This window comes from Sceloporus occidentalis, unplaced genomic scaffold (assembly GCF_023333645.1).
Source record: "Sceloporus occidentalis isolate IW3139 unplaced genomic scaffold, rSceOcc1.0.p SCAF_23, whole genome shotgun sequence".
NCBI lineage: Eukaryota > Metazoa > Chordata > Lepidosauria > Squamata > Phrynosomatidae > Sceloporus > Sceloporus occidentalis.
In genome coordinates this window covers 3435778-3455659 of record NW_028317003.1, presented here as the reverse complement: position 1 = coordinate 3455659, position 19882 = coordinate 3435778, and the positions used below count along the sequence as shown (strand labels likewise).

At 39.4% G+C, this 19882-nt stretch overlaps 1 protein-coding gene across 1 annotated transcript; it reads right to left on the bottom strand.

Moving 5' to 3' along the window:
* Positions 1 to 9757: 9757 nt before the first annotated feature.
* LOC149300696 (mammalian ependymin-related protein 1-like) lies at positions 9758 to 18988 on the bottom strand. The gene is made up of 3 exons (XM_089484759.1): positions 18738 to 18988; positions 11083 to 11291; positions 9758 to 9948 (listed from the first exon to the last, which is right to left on the bottom strand). The coding sequence occupies exons 1-3, from the start codon at positions 18986 to 18988 to the stop codon at positions 9758 to 9760; spliced, it is 651 nt and encodes a 216-aa protein (XP_089340885.1).
* Positions 18989 to 19882: the final 894 nt, after the last annotated feature.

Genomic DNA, 19882 nt, shown 5'->3' with positions numbered 1-19882 from the left:
CCTGATTTGTATTAGGGAAGGCGATGAGTGGAAGACTGCCTTTAATACTTGCATGGGACACTACGAGTACATGGTGAGGCCCTTTAGTTTCTGCAACGCTCCTGCCTTGTTTCAAGAATTTTTTAAATGACATCTTGCGTGATATAGCTCTATAATTTGTAATTGTTTATCATCCTTTAGCAGCTACGTCAAAATCATTTATATGCCAAGTTGCAGAAGTGTCCATTCAAGGTCTCTCAGGTACCTTTCCTAGGATACATCATATCCGCTTCTGGGATTGTCAGAAATTGTCAGCCATTTAAGAATGGCCTCAACCTCAGGCTCTCAAACCCCTCCAACTATTGAAAATTCATTAAGAACTCGATGCCATGACTAGGAAGGGGTGGATTGTAAACATATGTGAGGAAACAGTTCAGGCCTTGGCGATCAGCAGGAGGCGCGCCCATGACACTTGGCTGAAGGTGGAGCTTGCTGGGTGCCCAATTTTAAAATACGGAACTGTTCAGCACAGGTACCCTGTTGTACTCCTGCTGTTCTGTATATTGAACTTGGAATTCGTGTTTGCTGTTATTGATCCTTGACTTGTCTGACTACTCTTCTGCCTAGTGATTCTGATCCTGCATTGCCCTACCTGTGTACCACACCTGGCTTGTCTGACTACCTGCGCTGTGTACCAACCTCTGGCTTGTATGGCTACCCATTTAGTGTACCGAACCTGGCTGCATTATTCCCTGGTATTTTGTATCACTAATCTGTGATTCTAGCCTGTAGCTTACCTATACAAGTTTCTGGATCTGTCTGTGTATTGTCTACTACACTAAGTACAGAACCTTCCTACACCTGAGCCTCCTCTCTGTTAGGATCATCTAAATCCCTGTCCGCTTAGCTTAGGAGCCCCAATCCTTGCTAGGTGACTCAAGGCTGAAGAATGTGTGGGGTGAGTGCTCATTATGTGATGGTGGATGTGAAATTTATACATAGAACGTACAGAGTTGTGGCCGTTTAAGTCAACACTGCATATTAAAGCCCATACTGATGATGCCCCCTCCTTCTGTCAGAACTTTATTTAATCATATTTGTTTGGAAGCAAAAATTCTGTGTGACCCTCTGTGTTTTGGCATCCACAGGGTTTCCTTTCAGTTTACCACAGTTAAGTCCACACAAATGTGGTTGTGTGCATCACTCACTGCTTCCCTTTATTATTCCAATCTTATAGGGGTTAAGCCAAGGTAAGGGAAAGACAATTGGCTTGCAAACCATTCAAAATTTCCGTTTACTAATGTTTAACATATTTCTCAGAAGCGGTCAGAAACCACATAAATATAGTTACAAGCCTTATGGCCAATTTCAGTTGATCACATGTTTTGCTGTTACATTGTGGCATGAAGACTGTGATTAAATTGTTTTACTTATACCTATTCGGTATCCTGTGGTGTCCGCTTGTGTCCATGCAAATGTATGTTCACTTTTTATTTGAAGAATATTAATACAATCTATAATGTATAAAAACACACACAAAATGTAGCAAAAAATGAAAGCGTGTAAAATGTGGAACAGGAAGAAGAGTCCTCTTAAAGAGAAATCTTATTTTTTATTGGAAAATATTTTCTTGAAATGGGTTAAATGCTGAAATACTAACTTAAGATATAATAGTGTCTGTGGATAGCCAGAAAAAAAATGTAGGCTCATCAGCTGTTTTTTCAGTACCCTTTCCACTCTTTCGTTCTGTTATTTTATTTTCCTATTTATCCTTGTCTACATTTTTCCTCTTTATTTCCCTCTCCTTCATTCCTCCACTCTACAGATTTAACTCTCATCCAATTCTTGGGGTATGCTTTAGCTGAGAAGCAAAGGAAGAAAAAGAGATGATGGAGAAGTGAACAGAGAAAAAGTAGTCAATGCTGTAATCTCTCTCTTTTACTGGTCCAAGATATGTTGCAACCCCACCATTTCACCGGTCACCACTTTTGCCTTTCTTCTATTGTTTACTGATTCATTCTTACCTGCTAATTCACACACAAAAATATCCATTTAATAGTTTTCCAGAAAGTAGAATGACTGTCAGCATTTACTTGAGGGTACTAAGCAACTATGAGTGAGAGTATAAAGAATTTTTACCTTGACTGTCTTTTTAGCTGTAACTCTAAAAAAACAGACATACAATTGTCCATGTCTAAATACGGGTTGAGACAAATATATTCCAACCTTAAAAGTCTGACCTTGACTTTTGTTTATGCTCATTGCAAAACTTAAACAGAATGAAAATTGCCTTTGTTTCAAGATGAAAGGAAAATCTGATGCCAAATCGACATGGTATCCATGCTACTGTTAACAACTTCAAAAAGACCTCATTGTGAGGTCGAAACGTTGTTTTTTTGTCTCAATAAATCTGCCTGACATTGGAAGTCTTGAGTGCCTGTGTCAGAACCAGAGACGGAGCGTAGCGCAGGATCAGGTGAAAAAAAGGTTTAATGAATAAGGCACACAGTCCAAACGAATAGTACAACAGTACCAGAGTCCAGCAAACAATTCCAAGGTCAAAAAAGGCAGGCAGGGCAGTCTCATAAACGTGGTCACAGTTCCAATTTAAAGGGGCAAAGGCAGGTAGAGGAATCCAAGAAAGGGTAGCCAAAGGTCAATTACCAGAAAGTCAAGCAGGGAACATGAAGTCTTCAAGTAGTAGGTCAAAGGGTATCCACAAGGAACACAGCTCAACTAGCAAGCAACTAGGGTAGGATTTGCAGGGTCTTTATAGTGTCTCTGATTGGAGATCCCTCCCTTGCACACCTGGTCTCCTCCCCTGCACACCTGATCCCCCTCTGGGCACACCTGGTCATCTCTCCTGGGCAGGGTAATTAGTATGGGAGGGGTAGGCAGGCTCCTCCCCCTCCCCTCCTGATGGGCCTCTTCTGTCTGTCCCTCTCCGGCATCCGGAGCGTAACCACGCCCCCCGCCACGAGGAAAGCGCGCGCTTTTGCCAAGCGCGGTACGCGGCTAAATCGAGGCCGGGGATACGGCCTACCTCGCGGACGAGCGATCGCCCCGCGAGGCATCTGACACCCGGGACCAGTTCCCCGCGACGACGACTCCCGCCGCGAGGTAGGTAACGGACCCCGGTCCTGACAGCCTGGAGCCTTTATTTATCTACTGTTAACAACGGTGTCACCGTCCGCAGGTTTTGTATCAGTTAGATTACCTGACATTTGCAACAATGCACGGAATATACTTACAACAAAACATTTTTTTAGCAGAAAGGACTAAACGTGGTATAATGCCAGTAACATTATCTTAAAGGCTTAAGGGAAAAATGGCTGTTAAATGCCTCTAGGGCATGACACTGGTTAACAATGAATCATATTCAACAGTGTATTTTACGTTGAAGGTAAGTGGGTGTCTTGAATTTAGCTTTAAAATGTAATTAAAGCAGTTACTAAGCTCTAATGATGCGATAACATACTGCTTTACTCCCTTAGTTACTAAAGCCTGTCTTATAATAAAGATTAGTACACTTTACAAAATATATTTACAAATGTTTATATTAGCTATGTTCCTCAAAAATATAGCGGACAAGCAAATCCACAATGTCACCTAATAACTTGTTGATGTGGAGCACAGAGATATTACAGCAATGTTGGAATGTATGTGATTGTCCAAGGCACTGAGATTCCTACTTATGGGTATGTTCTCAGGACGGGAATTGTGATCAACGAGTTTCCTGAAAACTCTACTTTGATCATGGCTTAAACATAAAAATGATGGGTATTTTCAAACAAGCCCCATTCTTGTTTCTCCCTCCTAAAAACAGTATAGTGGAAGCTAGTGTGTGTGTGTTGTAAGTAACTATTTGGTATTGTAGGCGGCAGTGCGTAAGTGGCATTTACAGACATGCAAAAGAAAGGCCAAAATATGTATCCAATGAGAAAACCCCAAGCCAGTTACTACATTTTACATTACTTTTTCTGAATGGTACATTGTGTTGCCTGGTGTATTCGCTCTTAGAGGACCCTGTCAATACGATTCACTCTTTAGAAGGCTGTGAATTCTAGAAGTAGGTAAATGTTACACTTATTAAGCTTGTAATTACAACCTCTTCGTGGTGGTAGTATATGGAGCCCAGGAACATGCAGACCTTTTTTTTTCAAGAAATAAAATACAAAAAGTGCAAACATTTCTCCACATCACAGTATCATCAACCTCTTTTCATAACATTTTCTTTAAAGTATAAAGAAAAACATGTTTTATTAGATGCCATAGCATCCTGTATGAAGATACTGAGCACAAAACATCTTGCAAGATACACTTGGAACATGGTCTTCCATATAAGGTTTTAGTTGTGTATGTGCTAGCTAAATTTAGTCTTATTCAAGAAAGAAAAAAATGTATTTAGTAGTATTGGCCCAAGAGTCTTTTGTTGAAGTTCACACCTTATTGGGCAAACAAGTAAGATTTAAACTTGCATAAGCTTCTGGGACCTTGGATGTCTCAGATAGAATGGAAAGTCTTATTTAACAAATTGTAGAGTTATATCATCAAGGAAAATACATACAAAAAACATACATTTTCAAATTATTTGTTTTTTTCTCATAAAACTAGGTAAAAAAAACTTTTGCATATTTAATAAATCTGTTGATCTACATTTAAAAAAATTGTTTATAGGTGTACCCAAAAAGAAAAAATAAGGTGTTCTGAGGAAAATGCCATACTTATTTTATGTAAGAGTTTATAAAATGTCTGGAAACAACCAGAAAATGCAAAATGTGTAAATATTAGCTATTGTTGGAAAACCACAGTTTTCCAGTTGGGTTACCGCATCAACCACTCACACTACCCAAGAAAATCAAAGATTGTAAAAGTTCTGCTTACATGTATTTGAACTGTAGACTTAACCATAACTATAGGAGAATTTTCACCACGAGGGAAATCCAGCTTACTCAGTATTGATTTCCAACACATTAAATCAAGTTGTTTTGTGTGACTGTAATTTTGTGTTATTCTATGGTTAGATGTAACAAATCTTTTCACCATTAAAGGCTTGGCAAGATTAGGCTAGTTTTCTTAGAAATCAGAGTGTTGTGTGATGACATAGACTTCATTGCCAACTTTCTGCTGTATGTATGGCTATGAAATACATATAATGGAAAAACAATTATCAGAACAGTGCAATATTATTCACTGACAGATACCCTGAAATAGCACCTACCAAAAGATACTCTGTGGATCCAAGGAACAAAGGAAGAAACAGTGTTGCTCTTCAAGTACAAACTAATGTATATATCTTGTAGGATTTACTCAAATATAAATCGTCCAATCAGTGTCCCTCTTTGAAGCTTGCACGGATGAACCTGACTGGCTCCCACAGACCCCTTTGCCATGGGGCCCCCAACTTCACCAAACATGTCCCAAAGTGACACCTTTGTCCTAAATAGTCTGTGCTTGCCACCTTTGCCCCAAGCAGCTTACCAGTGCTATTCTAACCCCAAACAGCCTGTCTGTGCCATATTTGCCCCAGTGTGTCAGTGCCCCCAAACAGTTTATCTGTGCTATATTTGCTCCATTTGCTGGACTGTGCTATCATTGCCCTCAACCAGCTTGTTTGTGCCATCATTGCCCCCAAACAACTTGTCTGTGCCTTCTTTGCCCCTTGTCCCTGCCAACCTACACTTGGACACACATATGCAAACTCACACAAATTGCACATCCTAACACACACTTACTCATACTCACTAACACTCCCTCTTACACTATTCACACATCCATGCTCACACACACTTACACATCCAAACTCATACACACTTATACATAGACATCCGTGTTCACACACTTATACATAAACATTCATGCTCAAATACACTTATACATAGACAATCATGCTCACAATTATACATAGAAATCCATGCTCACATATACATATAATGTATAGACATTCATGCTCACATGCCCACAGAGGCATGAGCCCCTTCGCAGTTATGACCGCTGTCGTTACACCACTGGTATAATGGTCAGGTGTCACAATACATTTGTCCATATAGTGTATCTTATAGGGGTGCCAATACACACAACTACCTCTATATGTATGTTAAGTAAGGGATCTTGGTTTTGGATAATGGAGCTAGGAATTGAACACTGTTCCTTTTATAACATATAAGCATGTAATGTAAATTACTCCCAGACTTTTATAGAAACAGGCTTTGAATGTCACAAACCCAGAAAACACTGTGTAATAATATATCAAAAATTGTGCTGAGCTTTGTCTTTTCTAGTTTAAAATCCGCATGCAAACCTAGTTTTGCTGTATTTCTCAAAAGATGATACCTAAAATCCATTTAAAGGTTACATTCTTCTCAAAATGGTAGATAAATTGCTTGTCTAAGCATTTGATTTTACTCAGGTCAAATCTTCATGCTGCTACTTCATGGTGCTTAACAGTTTTTGGTTATTAAAGTAAATTTACTGCTGTATAGAAATCGTAGCTCATTGTAATTGCTAACAGAGAGCTTCATCTGAATGCAATGCAATCTACAGATTTGTTTCTTCAGAAAGTGAAAAATAAATAAAACAGGACTGACAAAAAGTAATGTATTACAATTGTACACTGAATCTCTGTTTTGCTTGTGTGAATGCAGGCAATATCAATTATTTAATATAACAAACGTTTTATATTTTTCAATAGTATTATATTTTTTTAATTAACAAAATTAGTGCATATTGATTGATGGGAGCAAAACTATATAGGTAATGGGGTAAATCATAAACCATAGTCACCGGGGATCTTTTGGTAATGTAAGAGGAATGAGTTCTCAGCCACTGTGCAGTTTCATGCCCAGCATCCCCATGGTAACTTGACAAAGTGTGGTGTAATATGCTGAAGAGCAAGCAGTGGTGTGGGTGGTGTATGATTAAAAAGTCATTCTGGTGCAAAGTTTGAAAAAAGGCTTACGATTATATTATCAGCTGAGACATACCATTGGTTTCTATGGTAATAAGACCTCTTCAAAGACTTTCCACTCCCATTGTGTGTATGCAATGATGTGACACCAGCCAGCAATAAGTATTCTGCACGATTACAGCGCAATGCGCATTCTTTCGCCTTCACATAACCTAGCAGGAACATGTTCATGCAGTTGATAAGCAATTTCAGTTTTTATTATGGTGACCTGGATTGAAGCTATAGAGGCATTCTGGGATGGCCACACTTTAATTAGGGTCATCCCAGGATAGGATACACACATATTTTAGTATTTACCATAAAAACTAATTGACGTGTAATTGTAGCTCCATAACATCCACAAATAAAACAAGAATAACTAAATATTTAATCATTTATTGAGCTAGGTTCCTTGCATGGGTTCCAAAGTACATTGTTTTGTCACTAATAATTCACACGGTTATAGACTTGTTTTTTTTTATCATTGTGCATTATAGGTTCAATAAGTTAATATTCTACATTTAATTAGAAAAATAAAACATGGTGTAGATACATTTGTATAATTTTCTTTTAATAAGTAACATACAATTTGATTAAGTATTTTAGAAACTTAAAGTCATAGAAAGTCAACCAGCTAATTGTTCAAATGGCGTGAAAGGTATCATGTGTTTGTTTGTGTTAGTTAATGGAAGAAACAAGATGGTATAACCACAACCAAATATTTAAAAGTCTTATAAAAGACACAGTAGATTCTATTGAGCTCATGAAGATGCACAGCACCAGGTACAAAGCACTTCAGAATCTCCGTAGTCACCATAGTGTAAATGGGCCATAAAGAGGCAGCCCCCCCAGACCTACTGCCATAGGTATAATCAACCTAAACCAGATTACACCACTGGTTTTGCCCAGCATCGTGTGGATTAGGAGCAGGGCCGTCCCAAGGCAAAATGCCGCCTGGGGCGAATTTTAAAATGCCGCCCCCCCCCTTATCTACCCTTCCTCTCCCTCCGTCCCTGCCGCCCCCCCCATTATCTACCCTTCCTCTCCCTCCGTCCCCCCCCCCCTTGTACTTACCTTTCAGCAGTCCTGCGGCGAATCTCCCTGTTCGGTCTCGGCTTGTAATGCTGAGTGCCGGAAATCTTCCGGCACTCAGCATTACAAGCCAGCACCGATACCGAACAGGGAGACTCGCCGCAGAGGAGAGAGAGAGAGGGGCGCCGAGCGGGTACTGACAGCTTGGTAAGCGAAAACCACTTGGCGCCCCTTTCTCTCTTTCGCTTTTAAAAAAAAAAAAGGGCCGCCCCTTCAAAAGTGCCGCCTGGAGCGGTTGCCCCACTTGGCTCCATTGTCGGGCCGGCCCTGATTAGGAGGTCTGGGTGTCAACACTTTCTTGTACCTACTTCTACACTGTTGGTACAATATTGTTGTATTGTACAGCACTGATGAACATGCTTACCCTGAACACTGCTGAACACTAATGTATTCTTATTTCTATAGTGGCCTAATATAAAGATACCATGGTGTATCATACTTGCTTTTTTAATGTTGATATTGAGTTACAGTGATTTGTGTATTGTTTAATTAAACATTTTAAATATCTTTTTATATTGTTTTTCTACTTGATTTAACTACTTCCATGATGTACTATGATTACATTGTTTTTATTCTAGAATGGTACAATACAAACTATATTAGCAAATCTGCTGTGGATGTCACACAGCATGTATTCCTCAAATGGTGGTAAGTAGTTATTTCACATGATTTCCATTTACACTCATATTTGATTGTCTATTTTTATTTAAAGACGGATAGATAAAAGAGAGGGATAGATAGATAGATAGATAGATAGATAGATAGATAGATGGCTAGCTGTGGATAACAGCCCCACCACATGACAAATTAGGTAGACTATCATTTCAATGGAAGGATGGAACAGAATAAATCCAATATTATACAACTAGATAGAATCATCTAATATTACATAGCTATCATGTAGTTCATATAGAAGTGGTATTCCATTTCCTAAATGTAACTGGGGCATAAAGATGGTTGGACCACACCACTTGTTTATATGGTGATACAATTTAAAAGAAAAGGGTAATCTCCAATGGTTTTGTTTTCATATTAGTAAACCTTAATATATAAATAGTCTGGTATGTAACCGTATCTATGTAATGTTTACATACAAATTCTAAAAGATGTGTAACAAGCACAAACGTTTATATAATGCTTCATTAAGAAGATCCAACAGACAGAAATGGGGATCGAGTCAATGCCCAGTTATAACCTTAATAGTGGTTGAAAATATATGGTTTGTGGTTCTTCTCACGATGATACTGTGCCTGTTAAATGCATCATGGAAATCAATAGAATCAATAGAAAACAGCTCCTTCTACAATGCACTTTAGTCGGGTGTGCAGCATGTTAGAGCGACTTACAATAAATGGATAGATTTTGAGAAGTACATTGCAGACCTTAATTAAATACTCTGAACATGTACAGAGTAGATAATTAATTTATGTCGGTGGTAACCAGACATCAAAACAAACATCTGCAAACATCAGCAAATATTCATTCATGCAGTTGAGCGGTTAGCAATAGTTTTTGTTTTTTTTGGATTTGTGCACTTCCAGTTTAGTATATTTTTAACACATGATCTTCATATTCAGCAAAAGTCTATTTTTTAAATGGGACAATAACTCAATACCATGGCAGGTCTCAAAGTTGTGGAGAGCACCAAAAGGTAAGGAACTCATTAATTTGGACATTATTTATCATTGAAAAGCTGATATTTTTAATGTGTATATAGATGCAGGAAGCCAGTTGTCGGATTTAACAGTCATCCCTCATGGATATGGGATGTGCCATATGGCAGATGTCTGGTGGATTGAACACAGAGGGATCCTTTATGCCTAACTGTATATCGAAGAAACGTGTAGACGCTGTCATGGAGCCATTCTTTGTGTAGATTTCTTGCACTGGGTAGCAATCCTTGTCTGTATAAACTCCAACCCATGTTTCAGCTGTAACAAGGAAAAAGAATGTGTAGATGTTGTGAGCTATAGCCTATTGATGATGAAGATGAAAGAAGCAAATTATGACCAAAGATAAATATATCAACAATTTCTCCATCTAAATGAAGGTCTCCTGTAACCTTTATTATTCCTTTACACACACAAACATATACATATCTGTAAATATTACAGTTTTTTACCATAAAAAGCTCTCATTATTTAATTTATAATTATAGTATCCTTCTGGGTAGTTTCTATTTTCATCATACACTTAAGTCATGTGGGCTTGATTTAAGGATTCTTGAATGATGCTTAGTAAAATATGGATGGACTGATAGATAGAGATTTCGAAAGTGGTAGGAAAAGCTTGTCTGCAATGTTATTTATTCATTTAATGACTCATCTTGTTACGTAAAAGTGTTGCCTAAATTTCCAAACTTTTTAATAGATGGACAATACAACCAACTTCCCAACTTTTATTAATTTATATTTTGTACCAAAGCAAATAGAATCTAAAAAAAACCAACAACCCCAAAACATATTACGTATTATAGAGAAGATCTTTACATGAACTTTTATTCTGAATAACATATGGACCTCCTCACACTGAAGACCCCATGGGATCCATACTGCCTGCCTTTCAATATATGAGATTTCACAGCAGTCGTAACTGTAACATTAAGGTATACCCATGGGTCAACAGCCTTTAGAAGTACATGAACAGACTCTGTTTACGGTAGCAACTTCTAAATCACAACTCGTAACTAAGGAACGTTCTGTTCCCAAAGCTAAGATGCCCAACATATGCGCTTTTTTTCGTCCACGTTCCACTTTTGGTAATGGCAGAGGTTTGTTAAAAATGTTTTTCATTTATCAAGTGCCTTGATAGTCTGATACACAAATAGATCTAAAACATCCAAACTGTATTTAAAAAAAAAAAATACCAGGATTGTTGTAGCCTTGTTTCTTGTATACTGTATATTACTTATGACTTATTACTTATGACATTTCTTGCAGATTATTGTAGTTGGGCTTCTTATTTCTAAGCATAATTGCATATGTATCACTTTAAGGAATTATTGGTGAGTTTAAATAGATTTATGGATTTAAATTAAGCTAACAATGATAATAGTGGATACTTACATTTTCTGGCTGGTTTTCGGTCAGACCATTCCTGAACTGTGATTTGGTCACCAGGGCCACCGATGTAAAAGTGATCTTCAAATGTTGAGTTTTCAGGTATATCATAAGGATCCCATGGTTCGGTCAAAGTCTTTTTTGAGCAGGATTGTGTAACATGCTCAATCTTAAACATCACAGCCTCTTTGTACAGGTAGATGTATTCGTATACCCTAGGGTAACACATTTACACATTTAATTACTGTTAAATCAGTGTTTAATTAGTGTTAAATCACCCATTGGCCTATCTCCCCCCATATTTGCTTCACTGAACGTGCTTACCTGGGGATACTTAAAATAAAAACTATGTGTATACCGATGCACAAATTCTCAGCCAAATCTGTGGATAAAGGAGTTGAAGGCCCGAAACTGATCCCCCGTGAAAACTTTTATTTATTCACTAATAGTCTAATTGGCTAAAGTGGACCACAAAATTATAATTCTCACTTTAAATGTTCATCAAAATAACCCTATCCCAAACTAATTAACCTTTACTACCTAAACCCTATGGATCTTTCAGGAAATTCATTTTCAGAATTAAAAACTTTTTTGAAATGCACTCACCAGTTCATTTTCCAGAATACATATATCAATAAATGATCATTTTCAGGCTCATAGATGTTGTTAATGTTCTTTATAATAATCAGTTGTTCAGCTTGTGTGCACCCAGGGTTAACCAAGTTTAGAAGGTAGTTTGCTGTTATATGACAAAACCATTTTGCTATCCATGTTTGGCTTTAATTTGAAAGTTAGGGAATGGAGTACAGAAATATTTTCCCTATGCGTTTCTATTTATTGCATTATTTCCCTTTTTTGGAGAGGTTGAACTGATTTATAGGAATTGGAATAAATTAGCTTTTGCAAAAAATTCAATATAATCGTATTTCTAAGCAAGCATTTAACGGTTTGGTATTATTACATGAATTTGGGCATCTGGGTTTTGTCCATTTATCCAAACTATTTCAGCAGGGCACAGAGGGAATTGTGTAGCGCTCTACCAAGGTTCGTGTGACACGTCAGCACCCGATGTAAAAAATGCAGATGGGAAAAAGAACAGAAGGATGAACTTGTCGGTGAAATATTTATTTTGCCCTAAATGTACCAAAAGTCACAAAAGTGTTTTTGTTGAATACATTTCATATGGATGTAATATTTCAATACACATATATAAGGTCTTAGGGGAAACTTTTAATCATGAACAAGCTGACGGCGAGATTTGTTCCTTAATATACATTAACTGCAAAGGTGTTATAGAAATAAATGATTGCTATGGATATCCAAATTCATAAATGCACAGGCATTCAGTTTGAATGTCTTATACAGGCGCATGAAGTACATTTTATACTATTATATATTAAGTAATTTTAAGGATGCAGTTCCATCTACTCGGTTGAATTTCACTTTTTTTGTAAGTCCTGCATTGAAAACATAATTCCTAGTATGGTCAATGTGTAAATTCAGCAGATTTGGTCCCCCACTAGTTAAACGAGGATCTCAGAATGCTTCTTAGAAACAACGTAGTTGAGGACAGGATTCTGCAGTGAAGACTAGTGATATGTCTGCAGATGACAGTCATCATCAGCAAATAAGTAAGGCCAGAATTCTGCAAACCATACTTTTAATATAAGTATGATTTGCTTAATTGTTTTCTTAAAGTAAAGTCTAATAGCTTTTATTTTATTCAACATTCTGAGCGCTACATGTTTTTTGTGTGTTATGTTTTGCTCAATATTCTGTCACATTTTGAAAAGAATACAATGTATCTAGTCACATCAGTTTGTACTATGTCATATTTGTTATCTTTTGCAGCCTACCTTCAGTATAAGCCCAGGGCACCAGGCTAAGGGACTGAAGTTATAGAGACAAGGGTACCCTAGAGGTTACTGTTTCCTAAACGGAAACTGATTATTCTTCTCTTTAGGATGATAATGCATCTTTGCAGTATGCTGCCCTAAACTAATAGCTATTTTTAAACTACCTTTGGGAATGCGCTTCTAATGTTTACCCCAAATGGTCATTTAGGATTTAGGCAGCATTATTGAAAGCTAAAAGTGACGAGTAGGAGCTAATCTATGATTATGCGGCAGGATGCTGTTCCACCCATCGGAAATTGGCTTTGGGTCCTGTTTTAAAAATTTACCACCCTGAGCTCTACGGTATTTAGGTGAGCACCACTGATGACTGTCTTCTCGTGAGGCTAATCAAATTCAGGAAGCCGTGTATAGAGCTCTGTCATTTTCAAAAGACAGAAAATATGAAAATGCTCTAGTTTTGTTGTGCCAGAGCAATCACATCTCATCATTTTTTATATTAAATTATGTGAATATTTCAAGATTAATATATCAGGATATGATTTTGTTCTGTGGTTTCAGGAACATAATAGCAGGTCTTCTTCTTAGTTCTTAGGAAGTAGAGGATATAGGCCAATTTTCCTTGATATATCAACCACATTAATTTAGGAAGAGTGTCCTTTTATTGAACTGGGCGATTTTCTAAATCTTTGTAATTTTTTTCCATGGTGCACTTATTTATTTATTTTTAGCAACCTCACTTCATCCTCCCAAACCCTTTTAAGAAATTATCCTAGGAATCCAGACAGTCTGGTCTCTGCCTGATCTTGGAGGGGATACCCACTTGACATCCTCTTCATTCCCACACTAAAGATACTTTATATAATTCCTTTTTACTTGTTTTTATTTGAGTATTGGACATGGACACTGTTTTGGTTTTATAATAGAAAGGATTCCTGGCAAAATAAATAATCATCCTTGCAAGAATAAAATGTTAAGCACATTCAGGAATGAACAAAACTGAACATTTGGTGTTTGGCCCTGGTACCCGGATAACTTGGCCAACTTGTTTGGTTTTTGTTGTATATATTTACATGTTTTGTGTTTTGGGGTCATTCTCTTTGTTAACTCACCTATGTTTATTGTTTCAGGTTTTGGTGTGACAATGACTTTAATCTATAAGGTGGCCTTTTTAAACCCAGTAAGTCTGGTGGTTGTGTCATAAAACATATATAAATATTTATATATTTAAAGGAAATCCTTCACTCTTAACAGCTTAACAAATGGTGGCAAAACTAGCTTATCTAATGAATTTCCTGTCTTCAAATCATATCCTTTTCCTCATTCTCCCATTCCAAAGGTTGCTAAATAGGGAACAATAGGGAAGAAATAACTTAATGTGGATTCTGAGAAAAGGAAGATGGCTGCTACCATGAGATACACACATGGTAAGTTTCTAATACATACAGTATCTCAAAAAAGGGAGTACACCCCTCACATTTTTGTAAATATTTTATTATATCTTTTCATGTGACAACACTGAAGAAATGACACTCTGCTACAATGTAAAGTAGTGAGTGTACAGCCTGTATAACAGTGTAAATGTACTGTCCCCTCAAAATAACTCAACACACAGACATTAATGTCTAACACCTTGGCAACAAATGTGAGTACACCCCTAAGTGGAAATGTCCAAATTTGCCCCAAAATGTAAATATTTTGTGTGGCCAACATTATTTTCCAGCACTGCCTTAACCCTCTTGTGCATGGAGTTCACCAGGTTGCCACTGGAGTGCTCTTCCACTCCTCCATGACCACATCACGGAGCTGGTGGATGTTAGAGACCTTGCGCTCCCCCACATTCCATTTGAGGATGCCCCACAGATGCTCAATAGGGTTTAGGTCTGGAGACATGCTTGGCCAGTCCATCACCTTTACCCTCAGCTTCTTTAGCAACACAGTGGTCATCTTGGAGGTGTGTTTAGGGTCGTTATCATGTTGGAATACTGCCCTGCGGCCCAGTCTCTGAAGGGAGGGGATCATGCTCTGCTTCAGTATGTCACAGTACATGTTGGCATTCATGGTTCCCTCAATGAACTGTAGCTCCTCAGTGCTGGCAGCACTTATGCAGGCCCAGACCATGACGCTCCCAACACCATGCTTGACTGTAGGCAAGACACAGTTGTCTTCGAATTCCTCACCTGGTTGCCGCCACACACGCTTGACATCATCTGAACCAAATACGTTTATCTTAGTCTCATTGGACCACAGGACATGGTTCCAGTAATCCATGTCCTTACTCTGCTTGTCTTCAGCAAAGTGTTAGCTGGCTTTCTTGTGCATCATCTTTAGAAGAGGCTTCCTTCTGGGACGACAGCCATGCAGACCACTTTGATGCAGTGTGCGGCGTATAGTCTGAGCACTGACAGGCTGACCCCCCACCCCTTCAACCTCTGCAGCAATGCTGGCAACATTCATACGTCTATTCCCCAAAGACAACCTCTGGATATGACGCAAAGCACGTGCACTCAACTTCTTTGGTCGACCATGGCGAGGCCTGCTCTGAGTGGAACCTGTCCTGTGAAACCACTGTATAGTCTTGCCCACCATGCTGCAGCTCAGTTTCAGGGTCTTGGCAATCTTCTTATAGCCTAGGCCATTTTTATGTAGAGCAACAATTCTTTTTTTCAGATCCTCAGAGAGTTCTTTGCCATGAGGTGCCATGTTGAACTTCCAGTGAGCAGTATGAGAGAGCGTGAGAGCGATAACACCAAATTTAACACACCTGCTGTCACGTTCTACCCAGGCTGCGGAGCTGCATATCTATCTTGCTTCAGTTTTTCTGTTTTGCTTTAATCCATTCCTGGATTTCCGTATGCTCCGTTCTGATCTTTCATTCCTGGCTTCTAGTTCTGCTCTTTGCTTCAGCTCTGTTTCCTTTATAAGGTGTGCCCCACCTGTGTGTTCTGTTTGAGATCAAAAGATTTCATTCTTCCCAACATTTCAGGTGTCCAAATCAGGTGTGGAGGGGCAAGACAAGCACTAGAAGTGCCAAGGGCTGGAGACATGGTCACCTGCTTACCATTCGCCTTTTGGCAGGGGGGTGCAGGCACAGTGCCAGAGCTGGCCTGGCCTACCAAGAGAGTTCCTGGTTGGGATATGGCAGTGTATGTGCATGTATGGGCAGGTGTGTGTAAGGGCAGTGTATGTACATGTGTGTGTGAGCAGGCTTGTATGAGGGCAATGTAAGTGTGTATGTATGGGCAGGCATGTGTAAGGGCAGTGTATGTCTATATGTGTGTCAGGTTCTGCCCAGGCTGCGGAGCTGCATATCTGTCTTGCTTCGGTTTCCCTGTTTTGCTTCGATCCATTCCTGGATTCCCTTATGCTCTGTTCTGATCTTCCATTCCTTGCTTCTGCTTCAGCTCTTTGCTTCAGCTCTGTTTCCTTTTTAAGGTGTGCCCCACCTGTGTGTTCTGTTTGTCTCAGTCTGCAGTCTAAAGGTATGTCTCAGTGCCATGTGTTTGGATTTCCTGTTTGGTTTGTTTCGTACCTTTGTCAGCAGGGATTAGCGTTAGGACCCACCGTCATTGGAGTACTTTGGTGTAGTGGTGGGCTAAGCATACTATGGCCATAAGATGTGACGGAATCTCCAATAGTTATCAAGTAGTCCTAGGCTAGTTTCTGTATTTATGTGTGTTAGCCTGTCTTGAGTCCTCGGCAGCGGGGTGTCCTGTCTTGCATCCCCGGCAGCGGGGTGTCCTGTCTTGCATCCCCGGCAGCGGGTGTTCCTTGCCTTGTTCCCTGTTCTTTGTTGTGCCCTATATTTATGTCTTGTCTGGTTCTGTTTCTTGCTTGGCCTCTGTTCCTTGCTATGTCCCCCTTGTGCTCCCTGTCCCCCTTGGTTGTTATGTTTCTGCTATATCCTTTGCTTAGCTTCCATACTCCCAGCCTGCAGCATCCTGCACGTGATTGTGATATGTTTCATGCCTGCTTCAGGGTGCCTGCAGGATATCACTTTGTTTCCTTTTGGATTACATCTGCTGCTATGTCAGGGCGCTGGTATGTGGCTCATCACCTGGGTGAGTGTGGTCGCCCTGCAACCAGGCCCTGTCCAACTCTGCTACTGCACCGTAACTCCTGCACACAATCTTTGGGCACGCTGGGTCCTTTCAGTTATCCGTATGGACCCGGTCCGTGACACCTGCTCCCCATTCACTCCCGAGTCACATGACACCAGAGAGAGAAAATGGCTAATTGGGCCAAATTTGGACATTTCCACTTAGGGGTGTACTCACTTTTGTTGCCAAGGTTTAGACATTAATGGCTGTGTGTTGTTATTTTGAAGGGACGGCAAATTTACACTGTTGTACAGGCTGTATACTACTTTACATTGTATCAGAGAGTCATTTATTCACTGTTGTCACATCAATGTCATCAATGGGTCTTGGTTAGAGCCCGAAAAGTCAGTGTAATTCGTGAAAAACGATTGGATTTTTTTTCCTGTCTTGGAAGTTCCGTAAGTGTATTTAATTTCTTGGATTTTAATATGTATATGTGCAGTAGGACAGATGGCCACACATTTGACTCTAGGATACTTTGGTATACGTAGTTTATGGTCGACTCAATGATTGCATTGTTCCCAGGTCCAGTGGCTGCAAAACAAACACCTCAACTCTGATCTTGTCTGTCCAAAGGACATTGTACCAAAAGTCTTATAAGTGTGTTCAGATGCGACTTTGCAAACTTAAGCCATGCTGCTATGTTCTTTTTTTATAGAGACGAGGGTTTTCTCCAAACAAACCATACTTGTTCAGTCTTTTTCTAATTGTACTATCCTGAACTGTAACATGTAACATGCTAACTGAGGCCCGCAGAGTCTGAGATGTAACTCTTGGGTTTTCTCTCTGCAGACGGGCTTTGCCCAGAGCCTATCTTTATCTTAAAGAAATTATGCTTGTGGCTCCCACCCTCTTGTAAACATCCCTAATTATCTTATTTAACATGAATGATAGAGTAAGTAATTATGCATAACCTAACCAAATTTATGTTCACAAAAAAAGAATACTTTACAGTTACATACTCCCCAACATTTCAAATATAAATGGGACACCACTGTTGAGTCATGATTAAAGATGGATATGGGCGTGGTTAGGGCCAGGGCCGGGGCGGTGGAGCAGCACCTGGCAGTTTTTATAACTCCTTGTTATACATTGAAAGCGAATCTCCAAGCCTGGCACACAACTGCAGTGCACACAATGCGAAAGCTGTGATTGACATTTGTGCCCAAAAAATCAGAGCTATGCAGTTATAGAAGCTTGATGAACAATCTGCGCCACTCTTGTATGTCTTTCTCCAATCTCTAAGTGGCCCCTTAAACCATTGAAGGCCCAAAACAGCTGCCTTTCATGCTTTTATTAATTAAACAAACTATACCGACCCTTAGATCTCCAAGGCGCACACCATTAAAACGTCTTCTGAAGTCTGGTAATCCTGCCAAACACTAAACTTGTGAATTGTGTCTTGTTTAATTGAATTGGTAAACACAGTACAACAATCATTTAGCTCTTAAGCACCTGATACATGCAAAACAAGAAGGGTTAAAGAAATGAGAACTCATAGTACGGTCATATATCGGACAAGAGAATTCACAGGGTGATTATGCCCAGAACAAATGCCAGTCATCATTTTAACTGGTTTGTTGCTTAGTTCCTAAGGGAATAGTGATCAGTTCCATGACACAGCATAGGGTTATCAAATAAATCTAAAAAGTATTGGTAGAAAATGTACAACTCAGCTTTCATGAGCTAAATGTCTAATCAAACCTACCTCTTGCAGGGTACCAAGCTCCTTCTTTCATCCAAGGTCCGGATACGTTGCAGTTTGGAATCATAAGTGATTAAAGCTCTAGTACTTATGCCTGTATTATGATCATATACTACAATCCTGCCTTCCCACTGCAGAGGTGCCTGACATGGGGTCACCGGCACAAAACCCCCTCTTACATTTACAGTGCTCAGGATAAGCAGAAGGCCTTGGATTATGATGCTGCATAACCCTTGCAGATATACGGTCTCCATCATCACCTCTTACATTCAGCAGTCTTTCCCTACCCCCTCCTTCTCTCTGTGTGTGACTATATGCACAGAAGCAGGGAGGAGCTCACGGTGAATGCAGGGATTAGAGACGAGATTGCAAGAGTGCATTCATTGAATCAGCATTAGTATGCACAATAAGTAGCAAAATGATTTCAACAGTATAATTTAAACAAGCTTCTTATAATGCAGAACACAACATGTCGCCCACGGGACATAGAATTGCCACTTGCATGAGATCTACAGCTGTAACTATTGTACCAGTAAACTACCAACCATTGACAAATTGCCCTCCCCTCCCAAGAGAGAGACAGAGGTATGCTCTGGGAGTAGGGATAAAGAGCTAAATCCTGACCTGGACCTATTTATCACCCTAATTTCCAGGAGGAGGCAGGGTTGATTGGCAATGTTCCCTCTATTTTTTCTTAGGTGGTGTGCGCAGAAAATGTCTCTTGTGCAAACATTTTCCCAGAGCCAAAATTTTGTGCGCACAATATGCTTCTGCAAATGTTAAATTTAAATTGTTGTTCTATATTTTTGGTATAGCACGCTCATGGTTAATATTAATACAACTACATTATAGTGTGATAATATAGTATTAGTTACACAACAGTATTACTTACTGTAATGTTTTTTAAAAGGTGAAATTCTCACTGCATAAGTAAATTATTAATTGGGAAAAACTGTTGTGCGCAGGGGCGCACCTGGAGTATTTGGCACCTGGGGTGGATCCTGTATGTGCCCCCCCCCCACACTTTAAAACTGCATGGCATCTATCATTAGGCAAACATTGACAGGGGTACAGCATAACACCTATGACTATATACTGAGACAAACATTCACGGTGGTGCAGCATAACTGCTATCATTATATACTGAG